The following is a 17,198-nucleotide window of genomic DNA, read 5'->3' on the forward strand; positions in this document are numbered from 1 at the left end:
TTATATAAGGAGTAAGGAAAAATGAAGGGTAAAATATGAATGTATTTTATACTTACTGAACGTATTACTCTTTGGATGTAATTGAAAATTATTGAAAAAAAATTATTGACAGGGCTGCCAATAGAGCAAAATCATTTCATACCACTTGGTCATTGACTTTATATAAAATCAAATGTTATTATCACTAACAAAATTGTTAATAAAAAATAATGAGTTTCGGTCATTTTGAATTTGACCTATAAAATGGAAATTAAATAACTTCTTAACTTCTTATGGGAGGATAAACCGCTTTGTTACGTAACGCGTTACGGCACCAGTCTGTCTGGCTTCCTTTTCCCTTATATATTTTTAGTTACAATTCTTGAATATGTACTAATTACAACAAAGATGAAATATATTTTATAATCAATAAAAGTATTTAATAATATTATATTTAATATACATAAAATTTAAGTAATAACATAAGCTTTTCTCAAGTTAAACAATTTCAATATTAAAGAGTTTAACTTAGATCAGCTTAAGTTATCACTTCTGTCGAACGTCCCTAGACGCACACGTTTGCCGCACATTTTTTTTATTTTTGTATCCAATTATACAATGCAACCTGCTAAGCAAACTGTATACGCAAGAAAGCTTAATTATACATACACTATTTCTATGCATTATATACTACCTGGCGGACCTAGATATTTTAAAAATAATTTATAAAATGGCAACATTACAAGAGTCTGTGATACTCAGAATAATACAAAAAAGCATGGTGCAAAACATGAAGAAAAAAAAACAAAATAACAATTTTTTTATTCATATTATAGTCACCATAGTAAATATTTGTTTTTTAAAGAACTTACAACATTTTGATTAATATTACGTATCACTGAAAATATAGAATCCAAGCCATGTTTTAGAAAAATCTAAATGACAAGATCATAGATAACTGTATAGCGCCCTCTATAATCGTAAAAATAAAATACACATCGTAATGGTGGTAATCGGAGTGAATATTGACTGCATCTATTTTTATTTGTATTTTGTAATTTATTAGTCTTAATCACATTATTTTATATTGTGGCTGCGGCCATATCATGCTTGCTTATGTCGGGCGTATCTAAAACATCTGTTTTGGTTGAGGAGGGTGGTAATCAGTTTAGAAAACGTTCTCATTTAAGTTCTAACAACGATCAGTGCAGCAAAAGAACAAAATTTGACGATATGAGTGCAAATGAAAAAAAATCAAACTTCTCAATGTTGAACCCGAATTCTAACGGTACTATAAAAATGACATCTTCATCGATGAACAAGCCTGGGGCAGCGACAAAGAAACTAGTTATAAAAAACTTTAAAAGTGTGTTTACGATTGATTCCATTGGTCATGTCATAACCTCTGTGACATCTGGTAATGAGTGCGAATATTTTGCAGGTAAACCGAATCTTCCAGAAAATTATCAGGAGACAACATGGAGCAAACTTCGGGAGGCCGTTATAGCTATACAAACCTCAAAGGCAATTGCCTATTCCTTAGAAGAATTATATCAAGCAGTTGAAAATATGTGCAGCCATAAGGTAAATAAATAGTTGGCTGGCTGGAATAATTAAAATACTGATTAAAACTAGTAAATATGAACCAAACTAATATCCACAAAAGATTCTTTATTTTCTTGATTGTAATTATATTTCCCAGCAATTCAAATTTGTATAGATCATACAAATAAGGCTAGCCAGTACTGGATAATCATTTAGAAACAATTACCTTGATTTATTTTTACTCATAAATAAAATATTCTAACAACCTTGGTAAAAGGAACTATCTTATAAATAGTTCAATCAGTTCTTGTTTAAATCTTAAACCTTTTTATCTCTAGACTCTCACAAAAACTTATAAATTGACAATTTTAATGTCAAATAAATGTTGAGCTACCACCGGTTCTATAAACTCAGAGTCTTACACAAATTATTACAATAACATCAATAGTTTTGATAACTGAATGTTTGTAACATAAATATACAACATATATATGACAATGATATAACTTGGCATAGTGAAAAACGAATTAAAAATTGTATATAAGTCAGTCCATGACAGATAATTACTACTTTATGTAATTGTTATTATAATATTCTCCCTGTTTATTTTTAAGATGGCATCACAACTGTATGTGAATCTGACAAACCTAGTGGAGGCGCATGTAAAGTCCAATATTGAACAGTTCCTCTCTGAAAGTATGGACAGACAAGTGTTCCTCAAACGCATGGATGACTGTTGGCGAGCACACTGCCGCCAAATGATCATGATCCGTAGCATCTTTCTATACCTAGACCGTACCTATGTGTTACAGAATCCTAGCATACATTCTATATGGTAAGAAACTATATTGACACAAGGTATTTCAATACAAACATATCAAACAAAGTCTATCAATTTATCAATCAATTAAATTGATTGATTTATTATTTATCAGATACCGAAAGTTTTTAAGTACAAGTTGGCATAAAAATATAACTTTACCCTACTTAAATGAATTTACTCATATAAGTTATGTTTAATTTAATTAACTTGCAAAATACTTTGTCATATATCAAATTGTGTTTTAAAAATCCTGTTTACATAAGTTATAATAATATTGTTTGATTCTTTCACGTTTTAAGTTATCATTTAAAGTCTAGTCTAGCTATTTTATACATTTTCTCCATAGAACAATAGTCACCGAGTCCAGAATTTGACATATTTTCTTCTATTTTCTATTATAGTGCCATGTTAATAGATTTCTTAGTTTAAAAATATTAATTAATTTGACATTGAACACACCTAACTGAAAATCATTGAATCAACTTAATAATTAACTGACTTAATTTTTCCTCTTTTCATTATTTTAACTTTAAATGACGTTGTAGTTAAATACACAATCCAAGTACATTCTCAGTTACATTTAAACTAAATAAAGATAAGTTCTATGGAAATAGAACATACATATAGTATAGACTGTAAATGAGATTTAAAAAATATATATTTTAAATGTCTTTATGCTCTTTTTCAAATTTATGATTTTGCTCTATTAGTACGATATACAGTTTGCCTAATTTGAATTTATTATAAAAAAATCTCTCCTATTTGAAATCAGTTTTTATTATTATTTATAACTAACAACAAAAATAATAAGACAGTAATAGATAATTCAATCAAAAACAAACAATATTTTTTGTAATAGTTGGAGATTTGTTTAAAAAAAGATTGTTTTAAAAATTTTTAATTCATTTATTCATAAAATATGTAATACAATTCTTGGGAAATAACTGCAACTGAAAGCAAAAGTTACTAATGGAAATATCAAATAAACACCTATGCCCACATTTTTACCAGTAGAGCTCTATGCAGGCTGGCCTGGGTGAGTAGCACTTGCTCATTGTATATTCTACCGGTAAACATCACTGATTTGAATAACTGTGTTCCGTTTCAATTGGTGAGTGAACCAGTTTTGTTAGAGGGTCAAAAGAAATAACATCATAGAGCATCAAAATATATTATTTTACAAATACAACAATCGTCATCTGTAAATAACAGGGATATGGGCCTCGACCTGTTTCGTCACCACATAGCAATGAACACACTAATTCAGACGCGCACGGTGGATGGACTTCTGCTGCTAATAGAACGCGAGCGCGGTGGAGATGCGGTGGACATCTCACTGCTCAAGAGCTTGCTACGGATGCTTTCTGACTTGCAGATATATCAAGACGCATTTGAACACAAGTATGTAAAATCAATGTACATTAATATAAGTAAAGAAATCTACTCAAACATCAAGAAAACTTGTAGTTATGATAGTATGTTTTGCTATTAATATAATTTTGTCATATATAAATGTTATGTAAACTGTTTCCTTTACAGATTCCTGCAAGCAACAGAACGGTTGTATGCAGCTGAAGGTCAACGATTAATGAGAGAATTGGCTGTTCCTCAATACTTAGCTCATGTTGAGAAAAGACTTAGGGAAGAAAATGAACGACTGTTACATTACCTAGATCCCTGCACTAAGTAAGTACATTAAGTGATCATGACATTTTGTATAATATCATAAACTTGTTGCAAACATATGTAGTCCATAACAATCAAATTTTTGACAAAACAAATTTTCAGAAACTTTGAATTGGGATTGGCCTAATCCAATTAATTCATTTTATTTAAAATATTTTTTCTAATACCGGTACATCTGAAATGTGTTTGCAATATGAAACTTATCAATATCAAGGAACCATATGAAATACATCTGTCAATACTTCCTTTGTCCTCCTCAGATGGCAACTAATCCACACTATCGAGCGACAGCTGTTGAGCGAGCACCTGACGGGTATCCTCAGCAAAGGTCTTGAATCCCTAATGGATGGTCCACGGCTCCATGATCTGACCACACTCTACAACCTGTTCAGTCGTGTTAAGGAACTGGGACTTAATGAGCTGTGCAACCATTTCAATGCCTACATCAAGGTATTTAAATTATATTTACATTCTATTTGCATCAATTTATGATACTTCGATATTTTTGTGTTTACTATAACAACTTATATGAAGATTTGTAAAGGACTTGTGTGTAGAGTGAAATCAATTCAAGTAAGCCATTGCTAAATAGTCTACAGCACCTTTATTAGTGATTTTTACAAATATATTTTCAGAAAAAAGGACGTACTATAGTAATTGAGCCAGAACGTGATAAGACAATGGTAGCCGAACTATTGGAGTTTAAGGAACAACTGGACAATGTCGTAAGCACCTGCTTCCAAAGGAATGACCGATTCCTTTACTCTATGAGGGAAGCATTTGAGTACTTCATTAATCAAAGACAAAACAAACCTGCAGAACTAATTGGTATGATCTTGCTGGCACTTGTTCTTTCTTAATTTTTTATATATAAATCGCAAGCTGCTGCGCTCTTGCTGTCGCTGTCTCTCTGATAACTTTACTGCTAGTACAAAAAATTACTTGATAACTAACAAAGTAAGATTTTTTCAAATTGGACAATGAAAGTCCAAAACTGTATAATATGAATATAAACAATTCATTTCTGTAAATATTCTTTAATTAAACTTAACAATGTAACGTTTTCTTTCATTTCAGCTAAATTTGTTGACTTAAAACTTAGAGCTGGTAACAAAGAAGCCACTGAGGAAGAATTAGAGAGGCTATTAGACAAGATAATGGTTCTGTTCCGTTTCATTCATGGGAAGGATGTCTTTGAAGCATTTTATAAAAAAGATTTAGCAAAAAGATTGCTCGTGGGCAAATCTGCATCAGTAGATGCTGAGAAGTCAATGCTTAGTAAATTGAAACAGGAATGTGGGGGAGGTTTCACCTGTAAACTAGAAGGCATGTTCAAGGATATGGAACTGTCCAAGGATATTAATATTACTTACAAACAGGTAATTGACAAAATTTTAATAATAGAATTAACTCCCTTATGAATATGAGTTAGTTTATGTTATATAGACACCCGACCATACTAGGACATAATGATAATTATTCTTAATTGTAAACGTATTTAAGCTTTATTTACGGCCATTTATTTATCTCGATCTTTATTTCTTGCTAAAAGAAATACTCTCTGAGATCGACGACTGTCAAAATGAAATAAATTGGTACATGATCTAATGCAGCACTTGGCGGCGAGTCAGGAAGGTGTCGGGCTGGAGCTGTCGGTGTACATCTTGACGATGGGCTTCTGGCCGACCTACCCGCCGGTGGAGGTGCGTCTGCCGGCCGAGCTCACGCGGCACCAGGACCACTTCGCCAAGTTCTACCTCGCCAAGCACTCCGGCCGCAAGCTGCAGTGGCAGGCCACGCTGGGCCACTGCGTGCTCAGGGCTCACTTCTCGCAGGTATGCATGTCATATTTAAATAGAATCAATAGCATTTCTACCCAGAGGCAGTCATTATACCCTGACCCATTATTCAACAGACTCGCTCACTATTTATACACAAATATATCAATTGCTATTGAACCACATGCATTAACACCTTTATTACATCCCTGAAATAATTAATTTACCACATAAATCAAAATAAAATCCCATGAAAATTGTAATTTTCCTTTAAAAAACCTTAAAAAACACTATCTAAACATCATACAAAGAATATTTTTAAGTATAATATGCCTAATAATTTCAATTTCAGGGTAACAAAGAGCTACAGGTTTCATTATTCCAAGCTCTCGTCCTATTACTGTTCAATGATGGAGATAATCTCTCCTTTGAAGAAATTAAGACTGCCACAAATATAGAGGTAATTATATACAACCACAATTGACCTACAATCACCTAGTAGATAGTCATTCCAGTGTTTTGAATCTAAAGCGAAAGTCAAGACGTGGAACTGATACTGAGCTACTTTATTGACTAACCAATACATCAAAGGTCCGATACGTATAGTATTCCATTCGAAAGTAATAAAATAATAAACAATTTACGTATTCTATGCAATTTACTAATAACTCAGCTATATTGTGCACTACTAACGGTTCTTAATTAATATGCCATTATTTATAATACACTACTATTCCACTTAAGTACTTCTATCCCCTTTAATTTTACTTCCAAAGATTCGATAACAGCTTCGGCGACGTAAAAAACGGCCATATTTTTCACAAATCCATAAGGAATATCATATATTACTCAAGCTCTCGCGTCCATTCGACGTCAAATGTGGTTACTTGGGTCGGGCCCTCGTGCCCGTGCACTAGACACTAGACACCAGACACCCGACTAAGGCAGCGCGTTGCGCGGTGCGCAGGAGGGCGAGCTGCGGCGCACGCTGCAGTCGCTGGCGTGCGGAAAGGCGCGCGTGCTGCTGAAGGCGCCGCGCGGGCGGGACGTGCAGGACGACGACCACTTCTCCTTCCACGCTGACTTCACCAACAAGCTGTTCCGCATCAAGATCAATCAGATACAGATGAAGGAAACCGTCAGTACTCGCTACTCCATAATCGTTTTTTGTGTTAATTATTAATTCATGATGATTTAAATTTTTCGAAAAGATTTTGAGAATTTAAATTTATTTGAAACAAATTACAAAATTTAATAAATTTTATTACATTTCAATTTCTTACATTCGACGCAGTGATTACGTACATCACTAATACAAGTTGACAAAACCGAAACTAATGAACCCTTGTCGTGTTTTCAGAGCGAGGAACAGAAGGCGACAGAGGAGCGCGTGTTCCAGGACCGTCAGTACCAAATCGATGCAGCCATCGTTCGTGTTATGAAAATGCGTAAAGCGCTGTCGCATAACCTGCTGATTTCTGAGCTCTATAACCAGCTCAAATTCCCCGTCAAGGTGCTCAAATTTTACTTAAAAAACACTAAATAGTTATATTTTTTTATTAGTTATTAAATTTTTGAGCAATACTTGAATTAAAAGTATTAATATTCAAAATATATATTTTTATCCAAAAATTGCTTCCAGCCGGCCGACCTCAAGAAGCGCATAGAATCACTGATCGACAGAGACTACATGGAACGCGACAAGGACAACCCCAACCAGTACAACTACGTCGCGTAGTGGGCCCCCTCCCCTTCACCCTCACGACATCTCATACTTCTACCCTCAGAACATACCATCGACGGCTTCACAGTAACAAATACTACCATATATCAGAAGCATCCGAAAGTAGTCTGCTTTGTAGGATAATGACAGGGGTTTATGTCCGAATTTTCGTTTTCCTGAACTTTTTATGTACTTCACAAACTCTACCTTACCTCAAGCTTATGCAATTAAAATGATATATAAATTTCGCTTGAAATAATCGAAATATATTTAAGAGTTTTTCAAGTTGTACGTGTACATACGAAATGATAATATTAGAAGGCATTAAATAATATAACATAAATTGTATTTATTTTATAATTAAATTGAGCCTGTAATCTGGACCGTACCGATCAATCACTATCGTGTCTTCTGCATCGCACGTGTCATTGGCGAAATAATCTGTGCCCTTTCGGCACAAATAAAAGCCAAAAAAAAATAATTGTGTGCGTGTGAATTGGGCTCTCACACCCAACAGCCATTCTTTGATATTTTATCGATGGTGACTTGAAATGTCCATTTGTTTTTATTATCCGCTATCATTTTCAGAAACACATTAAAAGAAACAAAACATAGTATAAGCCATAAATCCATGAAAGAAATATAGAAAGGTAACGAAACAATTGAGGGTAGAAAATATTACCAAAGTGTAAGACCCTTACTGAAGTCTATGAAAACCTAAAAAAAAGGTCCTCAACCATACACACTAGCGGCATAACGTGTGATATTAGACGATGACCCTCCTGAGGTGCCCTCGCTAGAACACATGTATTATACAGGCGTGTAAGTTGCATCGACAAAGCATTTTAAGTCACACAATACGCCATTTGTGTTTGTACATTTTGTATTTTATATAATTTCGCTTTGTGACCTCTAGTTAGAAGCAAAAAGAAACTGAACTGTACTCGTAATTCTTTGGGTGTCTTTAGTTTCAGGAGGGATCACCAATAAAACTATTTATAATTTTCCGAAATTGTTTTATTTATCATTTCTCAAGTTATATTCACAAAGGATGTATGTCTAATACTTATTCCAATTAAATAACATTTAAAAAAACTCGGTAGGTACTTCAATTGTGTATTATTATTAAGTACCTTGTATCCTATATTTTCATTAAAAGTCTAAGGATTCGATTCATTAAAGGCCATATTTATGCTAAAGTCGAGTAATATAAATTTAACTAGATGTATGACTGAACGATAATTAAAGTAATATTCTCTTCAACCCAAGTTTCAATAAAAAAAAAATAGGTCTTTGAATGCTATTTTTACGACTTTTAAACTAAGGGCAGATCAATTACAGATTATTACATCTAAAGTACATATATCTTACAATAATAATTTGGGAAGACATTAATTAGTCGAAACACTAAAGGTATTTCGTTATAAAGGGGATTGTCGATTATTGCTTCATTTATTATGCAATCATATTTTATAACTAAGACACTGCATGTAAACGTGCAATTTGTTCTACAAATAAATTGACAGTTGAAAAAAAACGTACGATCAAATTAAATATCTCTACTTTGTGTATGTATAAATATTATTAATAAGTATTCAATATGTTATTAGCACTTTACTGATAAGAAAAACACTTCTGCCTCAATTATTAAAAACATAAAAGCTAACTTTATCTATATTTGTAAAAAGTCACATCTGTCAATGAAAAAGTTCGCGTTTATCTCTTGTATTAGTAGATTTGATAAACATTGGATTGTTTGGCTAACGGTACTCGTTTCAACTAAATTAAGAGTCTTTTGATATGTTACTTGTCAACTATTTTGAACACTGTATCGAGGTGATCCTTGTGATAATCCAGTTCTTCGGTCAGCGCCATCGCCAGTGTATTGGGAGTTATTTCTGTCTCTAGATAATCGCGTAGCAGAATCTGTAAAATATTTGTGATAACATAACTGTGTTAGAAAAACAATTCATCAATAATTTGTAGATTAATTTAAGTAAATATTACTTTTATTTGCACCGATACTGGTAAAGTCTATATGTGTGTTTCATTTTTTTTATGATTTAAGAATAGATCTATTATCTCCCAAAGTCGCTGAACCCCACGTTAAGATATTATTGGCGTGCAGACGTGCTGTATTAGTAACAGTGGGTGACGCTCGTCCTTATAAGTCAGCGTGAGTTAGATGACTTAAGATGAGTAAAGGCAGCAAAAAAATACAACTTAGATTAAGTTTATTAAAAAAAAAAAACGAATTTAACGTGGAGCGACGCGTCTTCGTGAATGAATAGATCTATATATTTTAAAGTATTATATAGACGGTAAATTAATTATAATTATTAAACTGAAATATTCTCAAAATATTTAGAACACATTTATATATTTAAAAGGAAAGCTCGTCTGTATTCCTTCAGACTGGCACGGATCTCGGCGACTCGCGCCCCGCGCCGGTCCCCGTCCGCCTGTCGCCTACCTGCGGCGGGACGGCGCCGCCGTGGCGCAGCAGGCCTTGACGCAGCGCGGCGCCGGCGGGGCGCGACAGCGGCGCGGCCTCGAAGTGGCGGCGCCACACGCACCACGCCAGCGCGCGCGAGATCAGGTACGAGTAGTACTTCGCGCCGTAGCCGATCAGGTGGCTGAAGCGGTGCTGCCACGCCTTGCGACCGAAGGACCACGTTTATATGATATACAGTAGACCTAGCACTTCGGTGGCTATATATGACATTATATTCAACAGGCATAACACTAATTTCTTTTGGTCAAAATAAGCTTTTTCATTTATCCTTAAGTGATCAAAAACAACGAATGTTACGAACAGGTAATGTTTTACTCACAACTATGAATTTTTTTTGTTAATTTGGTAGTTCCGTGGAGTTCTTTGTATATTTAGAATCGAAATGGTCTCGCTGATCGCTCACCGTATTTTCGACGTAAGGCAGGCCGTAGTACCGCTTTTGGACCTGTCGCAGCACGTCTGTGGAGTCCTCGTGAGCTCCCTCGCTGTGGTAGCGCTGGTCCAACGCGGAGTAGAACACCTAACAGTTTCACGCTATGTATACTTGTTTGTCAGTGAATACTAATTAAGTAAAGACTTTGAAAACATAATTACGTAGAAAAATAAAGGAGCAAATGTGCAAATCAGTTACCTGCAGTTGCATCTCACTGGCACCAAAGAGATGCTTGGAGGCGCAGAGGCGCTGCAACATATCCTCCGGCATCGGCTCGCGGGTTTGGAAATGGCGCGCGAACCGACGGACCACCTACAGCAAATTACCACAATTCATGTAACCGGTGCTGTCACACAAAGCGCGCGAGGCGGTGGGGGAGGGGTCGACTCACACTGGGGCAGGCGGCGAAGTGCTCCATGAGCACGGAGGGCAGCTCGGCGAGGTCGGTGGCGCAGCGCGTGCCGGCCACGTGCTGGTGGGCCGCGCGCGCCAGCATGGAGTGCAGCGCGTGGCCCATCTCGTGGAACAGGTTGTCCACGGCGCCGGGGCCCAGCAGCGCCGGCCCCGACCGATGTCCGCCGCTCAGCGACAGCATCACCACCACTATTGGATTCTACAACCGGAGTAATTCTTCCATTAAATCTTCCCTTTGTAGTGACGATTAAAATTCGAGCTTATAAATATTGTTAATGACGAAATTTAGATGGTAGTGACCGAGTACACTACCTGATAAGACCCGTCAGCGAGCAGCTTCCCGCCCTGAATGGTGAAATGGCAATCCTGGTGCGGCTTGCCGGGCCGCTCGTACAGGTCGCAGTAGATGTGGCCCAATAGACCTTCACTCTCCTGCATCACTGCCAGCTTGTACACGTCTGGTGACCACGACTCGCCTGAGAACATACCGACATCCCATCAATGCAATCCTGCTGACTCTTTCAACTAAAATATATGTACCATACCGCGTTAACACAAAACATTAAGAGACGAAGTGAACTAATGGCCAACGAGTGAAATAATGGCGGATTATTGCCATGAACTAATGTAATTAATATAATATCAAGATGAAAAAGTCTTTCAATTAACTTTAAACGTCTTCCTTCTTCATCCGTTCTTTTATACGCCGCTTTTTTTTTATTACGACAGTATTGGGAAAAGTGTTTTAGTGAAACAATCATCAGCTAAGACTAAGCATTAAGGTCATGAAAAATAATAAAACTAACAAAAAATCCTGTAACAATAAAAAAAAAAATGTAACAAAACAATAATAATAACCTGGCAACATCTCCTCAGGCTGCAAAGTAATGCCATATAGCTCCTGGCAGAGCATATTCAGACCTTCCATGCAGGCGCCTAGTGAGAAATACGGGTTGAAGTCCGACGTCGCGACGTTCAGCAACTGCGTCTTAGCTTTGTGCGTGAAGTAAGGAGTATCCCAGCACATTAATGTATCCTAATAAAAAAAACAATGACAATAAAAATACCGAGCAGATAGCTTTTTTGACACTAGTGTCTACTAAATATAAAAACACGTTAAAATATGTATTTATGTGACAAACGTACTAGGTAAGGCGTCTCCTTCTTCTTCATGCGTGTCATGGCCTCGAAGTCAATATTCGCGCGGTCGTACAGGTTGTCCGACAGAATGTCCAGGAACTGTCGCACATTAGCCGACGTCTCCATCGTGCTCGCCTTTATCGCTCTGGAAGAAAACACATCCGCGTAATGAAGGGAATCTGCATGTACACATAAAACACTTTTTGACTTCCAAAAGAAAAACCAGGAGTAAGTACAAGCTAAAACCATTGAATCATCATAATCAAAGATCAGACAACGGCAGCGTTAGCATGAATACAAAAGAGAATTAAAAATAAAAAACACCTTAAGCTGGCTCTGCAAGATAGAATGTAAAAATGAACTATGAAAATTAATCTTTAAGACTATAATTAGATTGGTTCAGTTCGATCCGTCGACATATAAAAAGTGTCGGCTCAACGTTTATCGAGCTGATGGTCATAGCTACCGGTCTGCGTAGCAGGAGAACCCGCAGAGCTGCGCCAGACGCTGGCGCGCGTGCAGCGTGGTGAGCAGCAGCCGCTCCTGCCCCACGTCGGGCGCCAGATACAGGCGGTAGGCCGCCTCGCGCGCCGCGCCCTCGTCGCACTCCGCGTACACGCCGCTCACTATCACGTTGTCACCCTCCGTGCTAAAACTGCAATCCAGGAGCAGGTGCTCATCTTAGTTTTACAACAGGAAATATCATTTGAATCTTTTGTGTTGCGAAATTGTTAGCGATTTTCTGTCAAATTGCAAACACAAAAACTATAACTATTCAATGAAAGTGCACTATTATGTTTATAGTTACAACGAAAATTAAAATGCGTGAAGTATAAATGTGTAGGAATTTTAATCAGTCAATATATTTTATTATTACTCACAATTGTCTAACATTTTGAGGTACAGCGGACCGCGGAACTTTCCTGGGCTTGGCCGCTCCTGCCATAAATTGTTGACCGGTTTGCAGGATAAGATCATTGAGAGCCACTACTTGTTGTCTCGGTCCGTCAGGCAGCTGTATACCGCTCTGTTCAAAGTCAAACAGGAACAGTTCAGCTAAATGGCGATCGCCACATGTGTTCTTCTCCACTGAGTCACGCAAAGCTTCATATAAACCTTTATGAGTATTTAGTCTAGAATATAATAGAAGGAATAAAAATTATTTTGATTGTTCTCAAAAACTCAGGAGGTCGTTCAAATAAAGGATTTTTATAACAGTATTCAGCATAAAATACCACAAGTAAAAAAATTATGTACTCATATTGTAGTTTTATATTGTTTTGGTCAAATGTTTTTTTAGCTTTATTAGAATTATTTTTAGTACTTTTACATACTTTTCCACAACTCCACTAACACTGATACAAGCCTCTTCAGCGGCACCTGCAAAATGTGATTGTGGATGTGCTATACGGACAAACTCAGCTAAATCTGCAACCTTGCATAGTGTATCTGATAGCTCATCAAAAATATCCACCATTGGCCTTGAGGGATTGGAGGTCGCCTCTTCTATGAGGCGGTCTGTGGCTGCTATAGCTTGTTCTTTAAGCGTGTAAAATCCCTCAAAACTAGTGAGTTCGGGTTTGTTAAATAGACCCTGTTGAAAACAATTCAAATTAAATTTTTGGATGGTAATAGGTTACACTCCTATTTAAAGATATGCCAATGGCAAAGGTGGTGAGGGGCACCCAATAAAGTAATAGAAGTATTATGTCAATTTAAATCAGCTTTGAATTGGTAGTAGAATAACTAATGAGTCAGTGGAAGATTCCCACATAGACCTGCACAAAACCTTACCGTCAGTAGAATTATTAAACAGATAACCTGGTTCGTAATTCATCCAATCATTCATCATTTCATATTTGGTCACAGTAAATATTTTTTTTATGTACATAGCCTAATAGCAATCCACTTTGAAAGTAATTCAGTACATAATGTTTAACTCAAGCTATTATTACATATACATATTATTTTTAAAGATGATGCTGGTGAATATTACTGAATCTTACAGTTCTTTCTCTTAAGGAGTCAAAGATGGGCCTTGATGTTGGCCTTGTGTTGAATGCTGTGGCAAGTGGTGACCATGTGCTCACTCTTCTTCTCCCTGTCACCCATAGTGGCTTTAGCAGCTTCATGTCACTTTATATATATAAATATCTATCTAAAAACAATAAAGTAAACATAAATTAATCAAGGTATTTACTAAACTTTCTTCTCTCTAGTTATTACCAAATCAAGTTAACACATTCCAAATCCTAAAATAAATATCTGGTATAGGACTTTGATATTTCTAAAGTTAATAGGATTTAAGAGTAAATGATATATACATATACATATTTCATAACAATGAATTCATTCTTTCATGTGTTAGTATATTCTTAGTAATATTGAGTTAAATTATATATATAAAGAATACAATTCTTTAATAATCAGTGTTATGGTTCTTAATTACTCTTAATTTCTTTTTAAGTTAATTTATCGTAATTTGTGAGCGGAACTTTCGTTATTGTTTTTTTTAATTCTCTATAAATAATATATTAGGATATAAGAAATATTTTAATGATTACGTAACGATATCAAATTTCATAAAAAAAATATTAATTAATGATAGCAGTACAAAAATGCAAGGACAAATGCAAGTTGTTTACTTACAGTTACAAAAATAAATTGAAAGTAAAAGTATTTCTGGTAGTAATTTTAAATAATTATGTACCGACCTCAACTACAAGAGAAAATATCCTATTTTAAATGTTATTTCCTACAATAAAAATAAAATACTTAAAACTTAAAATGCATTTTACGATTTTCTTATGAAATTTAAAAATAATCCATGTAACTCGAAAAACATCTTCATTATAATTGTCATTTCACATTTGACATTGACAACATACGTAAGTTATAGGTTAGATTTCGTTTAGAAATCTTGGTTTCACAAAATTTAATAAATACCCACATTTTTTTCATTGATAATATTAAAATATTGGTATTAAGTCTATATAATAATTCATTATTTTTTCATCCGAAATTTTGGATGAATATTTGTTACTCAATCACGCCAAAAGAAAATTAAAAAAAGATTTGAATAAAATTTGGTTCAAAGGTAGACTGGAGAAATGTACAGTCGGGGTAAGAAAAGGTTCGTCACCTTAAGATCTATTTTCGTGTGCTCAGTATGAGCGATAATCTGCTTTACCGATTGAGTATGACATATTGCGTCGCAATGACATTATAAGTCGCATCTAGCAAAGAGTATAATAGCGTTTAAAAACTATAAAAATAATAAGAAGAAGCCGTCAATCCGGATGATAATTACCAACTTTTCACGAAACCTCATAGGCATTTCAGTATATATGTATTATCTATGCTCATAGGCCTTCGTGAATGCTCGTGTAACATCGGAGATTAGGACATTGTCTTGTCTCTTATAAAAGAGAGTGCGTAGTAGTAATTCTAGTTCCTAATAATATTATAAACGCGAAAGTTTGTGTGTATGGATCTGGCTGATTTCTCTGAGGTGTGGATGGATGTTTGTTACTCTTTCACGTAAAAATTACTGAACGGATTTGGATAAAATTTTGCATACAGATAGAATATGTACTGGAATAATATATTGGATACTTTTTATGCCGGGAAAACATAAAATCTTTGTAAACCCGGGTGAAACCGCAGGACGGAAGTAGTAAATAAAACAGTAAAAGTAAATAGTAATTACGGTAAAATTTATTCATTCAAACAAATCTTATTTATTTTATTAAAAACGAGTATATCAGCCATTCGTATCAATCAAGGCTTGGAGTCGCTGTCGCATTGATTCAACAAGGCGAGAGCATATGTCGGTTCCTCTGAAGCCCTCCCAGACACTTCGTCAATGTTCTACGACAGCTGCTTTGGTTCTATCGCTATTATTTATCCACCGCTGCACCATCAAACCTCATAGATTTTCAATAGGATATATCCACCGCTTTTGCAGGCCAAGGAATGAACACCACTGCCGGTGTCGAAGGAACCACTCATCACACGTCACGTCATTAATTTAACCGTCACTTAAAATAACGGCCGAATAATATTACAAGCGTTTTTATTCTAAGATTGCAATATATTGCAAGAAAATATATGACACTGATAGACTGACAATTCAGTAGAAGATATCATATTTAATTGAAATCTTGTAATGATTAATTAGGCCATAAAAAAGTTTTTATGTTGATATGACACTAGACGTAGTCCAAAGATGCTACACTATTTTGAACCAAGTTATCATACTATGTTAGTTTAATTTTATATGCAGTTGTCTGTTTAGTGCTTTAGATTCAAAAGGTACTAAGAGTTTAAGACTTGATAAAGGAATGAATTTGAAAACTGACGAAGGTTTTCTTATTCTGACTGTACAAAACATCGGTTGACGCCATGAAACGCGGTCGGAAACTAATCATTTTATATCTCGATTGTATTTTTTGCCATAATATTTCAAGTAAAGTTAGATTTTTTTTGTTTCCAAACGGAAGTGTAAGTATAATGTGAAAATAAAACAAAATATTTTGTTAATAAATATGATATGATTTTACTTTTTTATTGATTTATTTAATGAGCAAAATTATTTTGGCACATGAGCTGCCATTTATTTTATTATCGAGTATAGTTTTTATTTAGCATCGTTCACATGAGTCAATTTAATTATTCAATTGTTTAATCAAAATTTAATTTGAACCATCTGTGCAGAAACTCAAATAAATTTAAAAACCAAAAAATGAATTACATAAAATATTGCCTTGTCACTTGTTCTAATTTTTTTGCTGATAAACAAAGTTAATAATTAAAATCAAATCATGTGAATGTGCTTAACGGTACATTTTAAGAATTTTTTGTTATTTGATTAACATAACATGAAATTGCTACTACATTGTATAATACAAAAGTTAAGAACCGGTATAGAATTGTCCTACAGCTGCAGACCGACAAATATGTTTGTAGACAATATAGTCTGAAAATTAATATGATACAATACTACAAACACTTTGATACATACATTTTAAGTTATTCTAAGAATCAAAATTGTTCCTATTTCATTCAGGCTGAATGCCCAATACATATTTTGGTTTTTAATACTGATGTACATACAGTGTTTTCATAAATTTGCATTCATCATCCATTTTTCAGCAATTTAT

The 17,198-nt window shown here is 34.9% G+C and overlaps 2 protein-coding genes across 7 annotated transcripts; one reads left to right on the top strand and one right to left on the bottom strand.

Moving 5' to 3' along the window:
* The first annotated feature begins 955 nt into the window (after nucleotides 1-955).
* On the top strand, nucleotides 956-8,546 carry LOC113402144 (cullin-4A). Of its 2 annotated transcripts, none has more exons than XM_026642309.2 (13): nucleotides 956-1,345; nucleotides 1,421-1,563; nucleotides 2,139-2,359; nucleotides 3,560-3,748; nucleotides 3,887-4,033; nucleotides 4,294-4,483; nucleotides 4,669-4,861; nucleotides 5,111-5,412; nucleotides 5,647-5,868; nucleotides 6,164-6,271; nucleotides 6,779-6,949; nucleotides 7,172-7,324; nucleotides 7,454-8,546. In XM_026642309.2, exons 1-13 carry the CDS (start codon nucleotides 1,096-1,098, stop codon nucleotides 7,547-7,549), a joined length of 2,385 nt encoding a protein of 794 aa, XP_026498094.1. In that variant the 5' UTR covers nucleotides 956-1,095; the 3' UTR covers nucleotides 7,550-8,546. The 2 variants fall into 2 exon arrangements, with proteins under 2 accessions (XP_026498094.1, XP_026498095.1); XM_026642310.2 differs by having other exon boundaries at nucleotides 5,665-5,868.
* Nucleotides 8,547-8,599: 53 nt separating this feature from the next.
* Nucleotides 8,600-14,902, bottom strand: LOC113402145 (mitochondrial intermediate peptidase). 5 transcript variants are annotated; one of them, XM_026642313.2, is made up of 13 exons: nucleotides 14,751-14,902; nucleotides 14,043-14,190; nucleotides 13,371-13,630; nucleotides 12,918-13,169; nucleotides 12,503-12,691; nucleotides 12,043-12,181; nucleotides 11,755-11,932; nucleotides 11,209-11,372; nucleotides 10,874-11,095; nucleotides 10,681-10,794; nucleotides 10,453-10,569; nucleotides 10,008-10,190; nucleotides 8,600-9,460 (listed from the first exon to the last, which is right to left on the bottom strand). In XM_026642313.2, exons 2-13 carry the CDS (start codon nucleotides 14,166-14,168, stop codon nucleotides 9,338-9,340), a joined length of 2,067 nt encoding a protein of 688 aa, XP_026498098.1. In that variant the 5' UTR covers nucleotides 14,169-14,190; nucleotides 14,751-14,902; the 3' UTR covers nucleotides 8,600-9,337. The 5 variants fall into 5 exon arrangements, with proteins under 5 accessions (XP_026498098.1, XP_026498096.1, XP_064072981.1 ...); XM_026642311.2 differs by having other exon boundaries at nucleotides 14,043-14,194; XM_064216911.1 differs by having other exon boundaries at nucleotides 14,043-14,194; nucleotides 14,686-14,901.
* Nucleotides 14,903-17,198: the final 2,296 nt, after the last annotated feature.

This window comes from Vanessa tameamea, chromosome 2, assembly GCF_037043105.1.
Source record: "Vanessa tameamea isolate UH-Manoa-2023 chromosome 2, ilVanTame1 primary haplotype, whole genome shotgun sequence".
NCBI classification, from domain to species: Eukaryota; Metazoa; Arthropoda; class Insecta; order Lepidoptera; family Nymphalidae; genus Vanessa; species Vanessa tameamea.

What these genes read in the sequence shown, in the direction of transcription:
- LOC113402144 (XM_026642309.2), top strand. Translation starts at nt 1,096, where the DNA reads ATGTCGGGCGTATCTAAAACATCTGTTTTGGTTGAGGAGGGTGGTAAT. An exon ending in CAAGACGCATTTGAACACAA is followed by an intron (nt 3,749 to 3,886) that starts GTATGTAAAATC and finishes TTTCCTTTACAG; the next exon opens with ATTCCTGCAAGCAACAGAAC. An exon ending in AGCTCAAATTCCCCGTCAAG is followed by an intron (nt 7,325 to 7,453) that starts GTGCTCAAATTT and finishes AATTGCTTCCAG; the next exon opens with CCGGCCGACCTCAAGAAGCG.
- LOC113402145 (XM_026642313.2), bottom strand. Translation starts at nt 14,168, where the DNA reads ATGAAGCTGCTAAAGCCACTATGGGTGACAGGGAGAAGAAGAGTGAGC. An exon ending in ACTCCTTAAGAGAAAGAACT is followed by an intron (nt 13,631 to 14,042) that starts GTAAGATTCAGT and finishes TGTTTTCAACAG; the next exon opens with GGTCTATTTAACAAACCCGA. An exon ending in TTCTCCTGCTACGCAGACCG is followed by an intron (nt 12,182 to 12,502) that starts GTAGCTATGACC and finishes GTTTTCTTCCAG; the next exon opens with AGCGATAAAGGCGAGCACGA.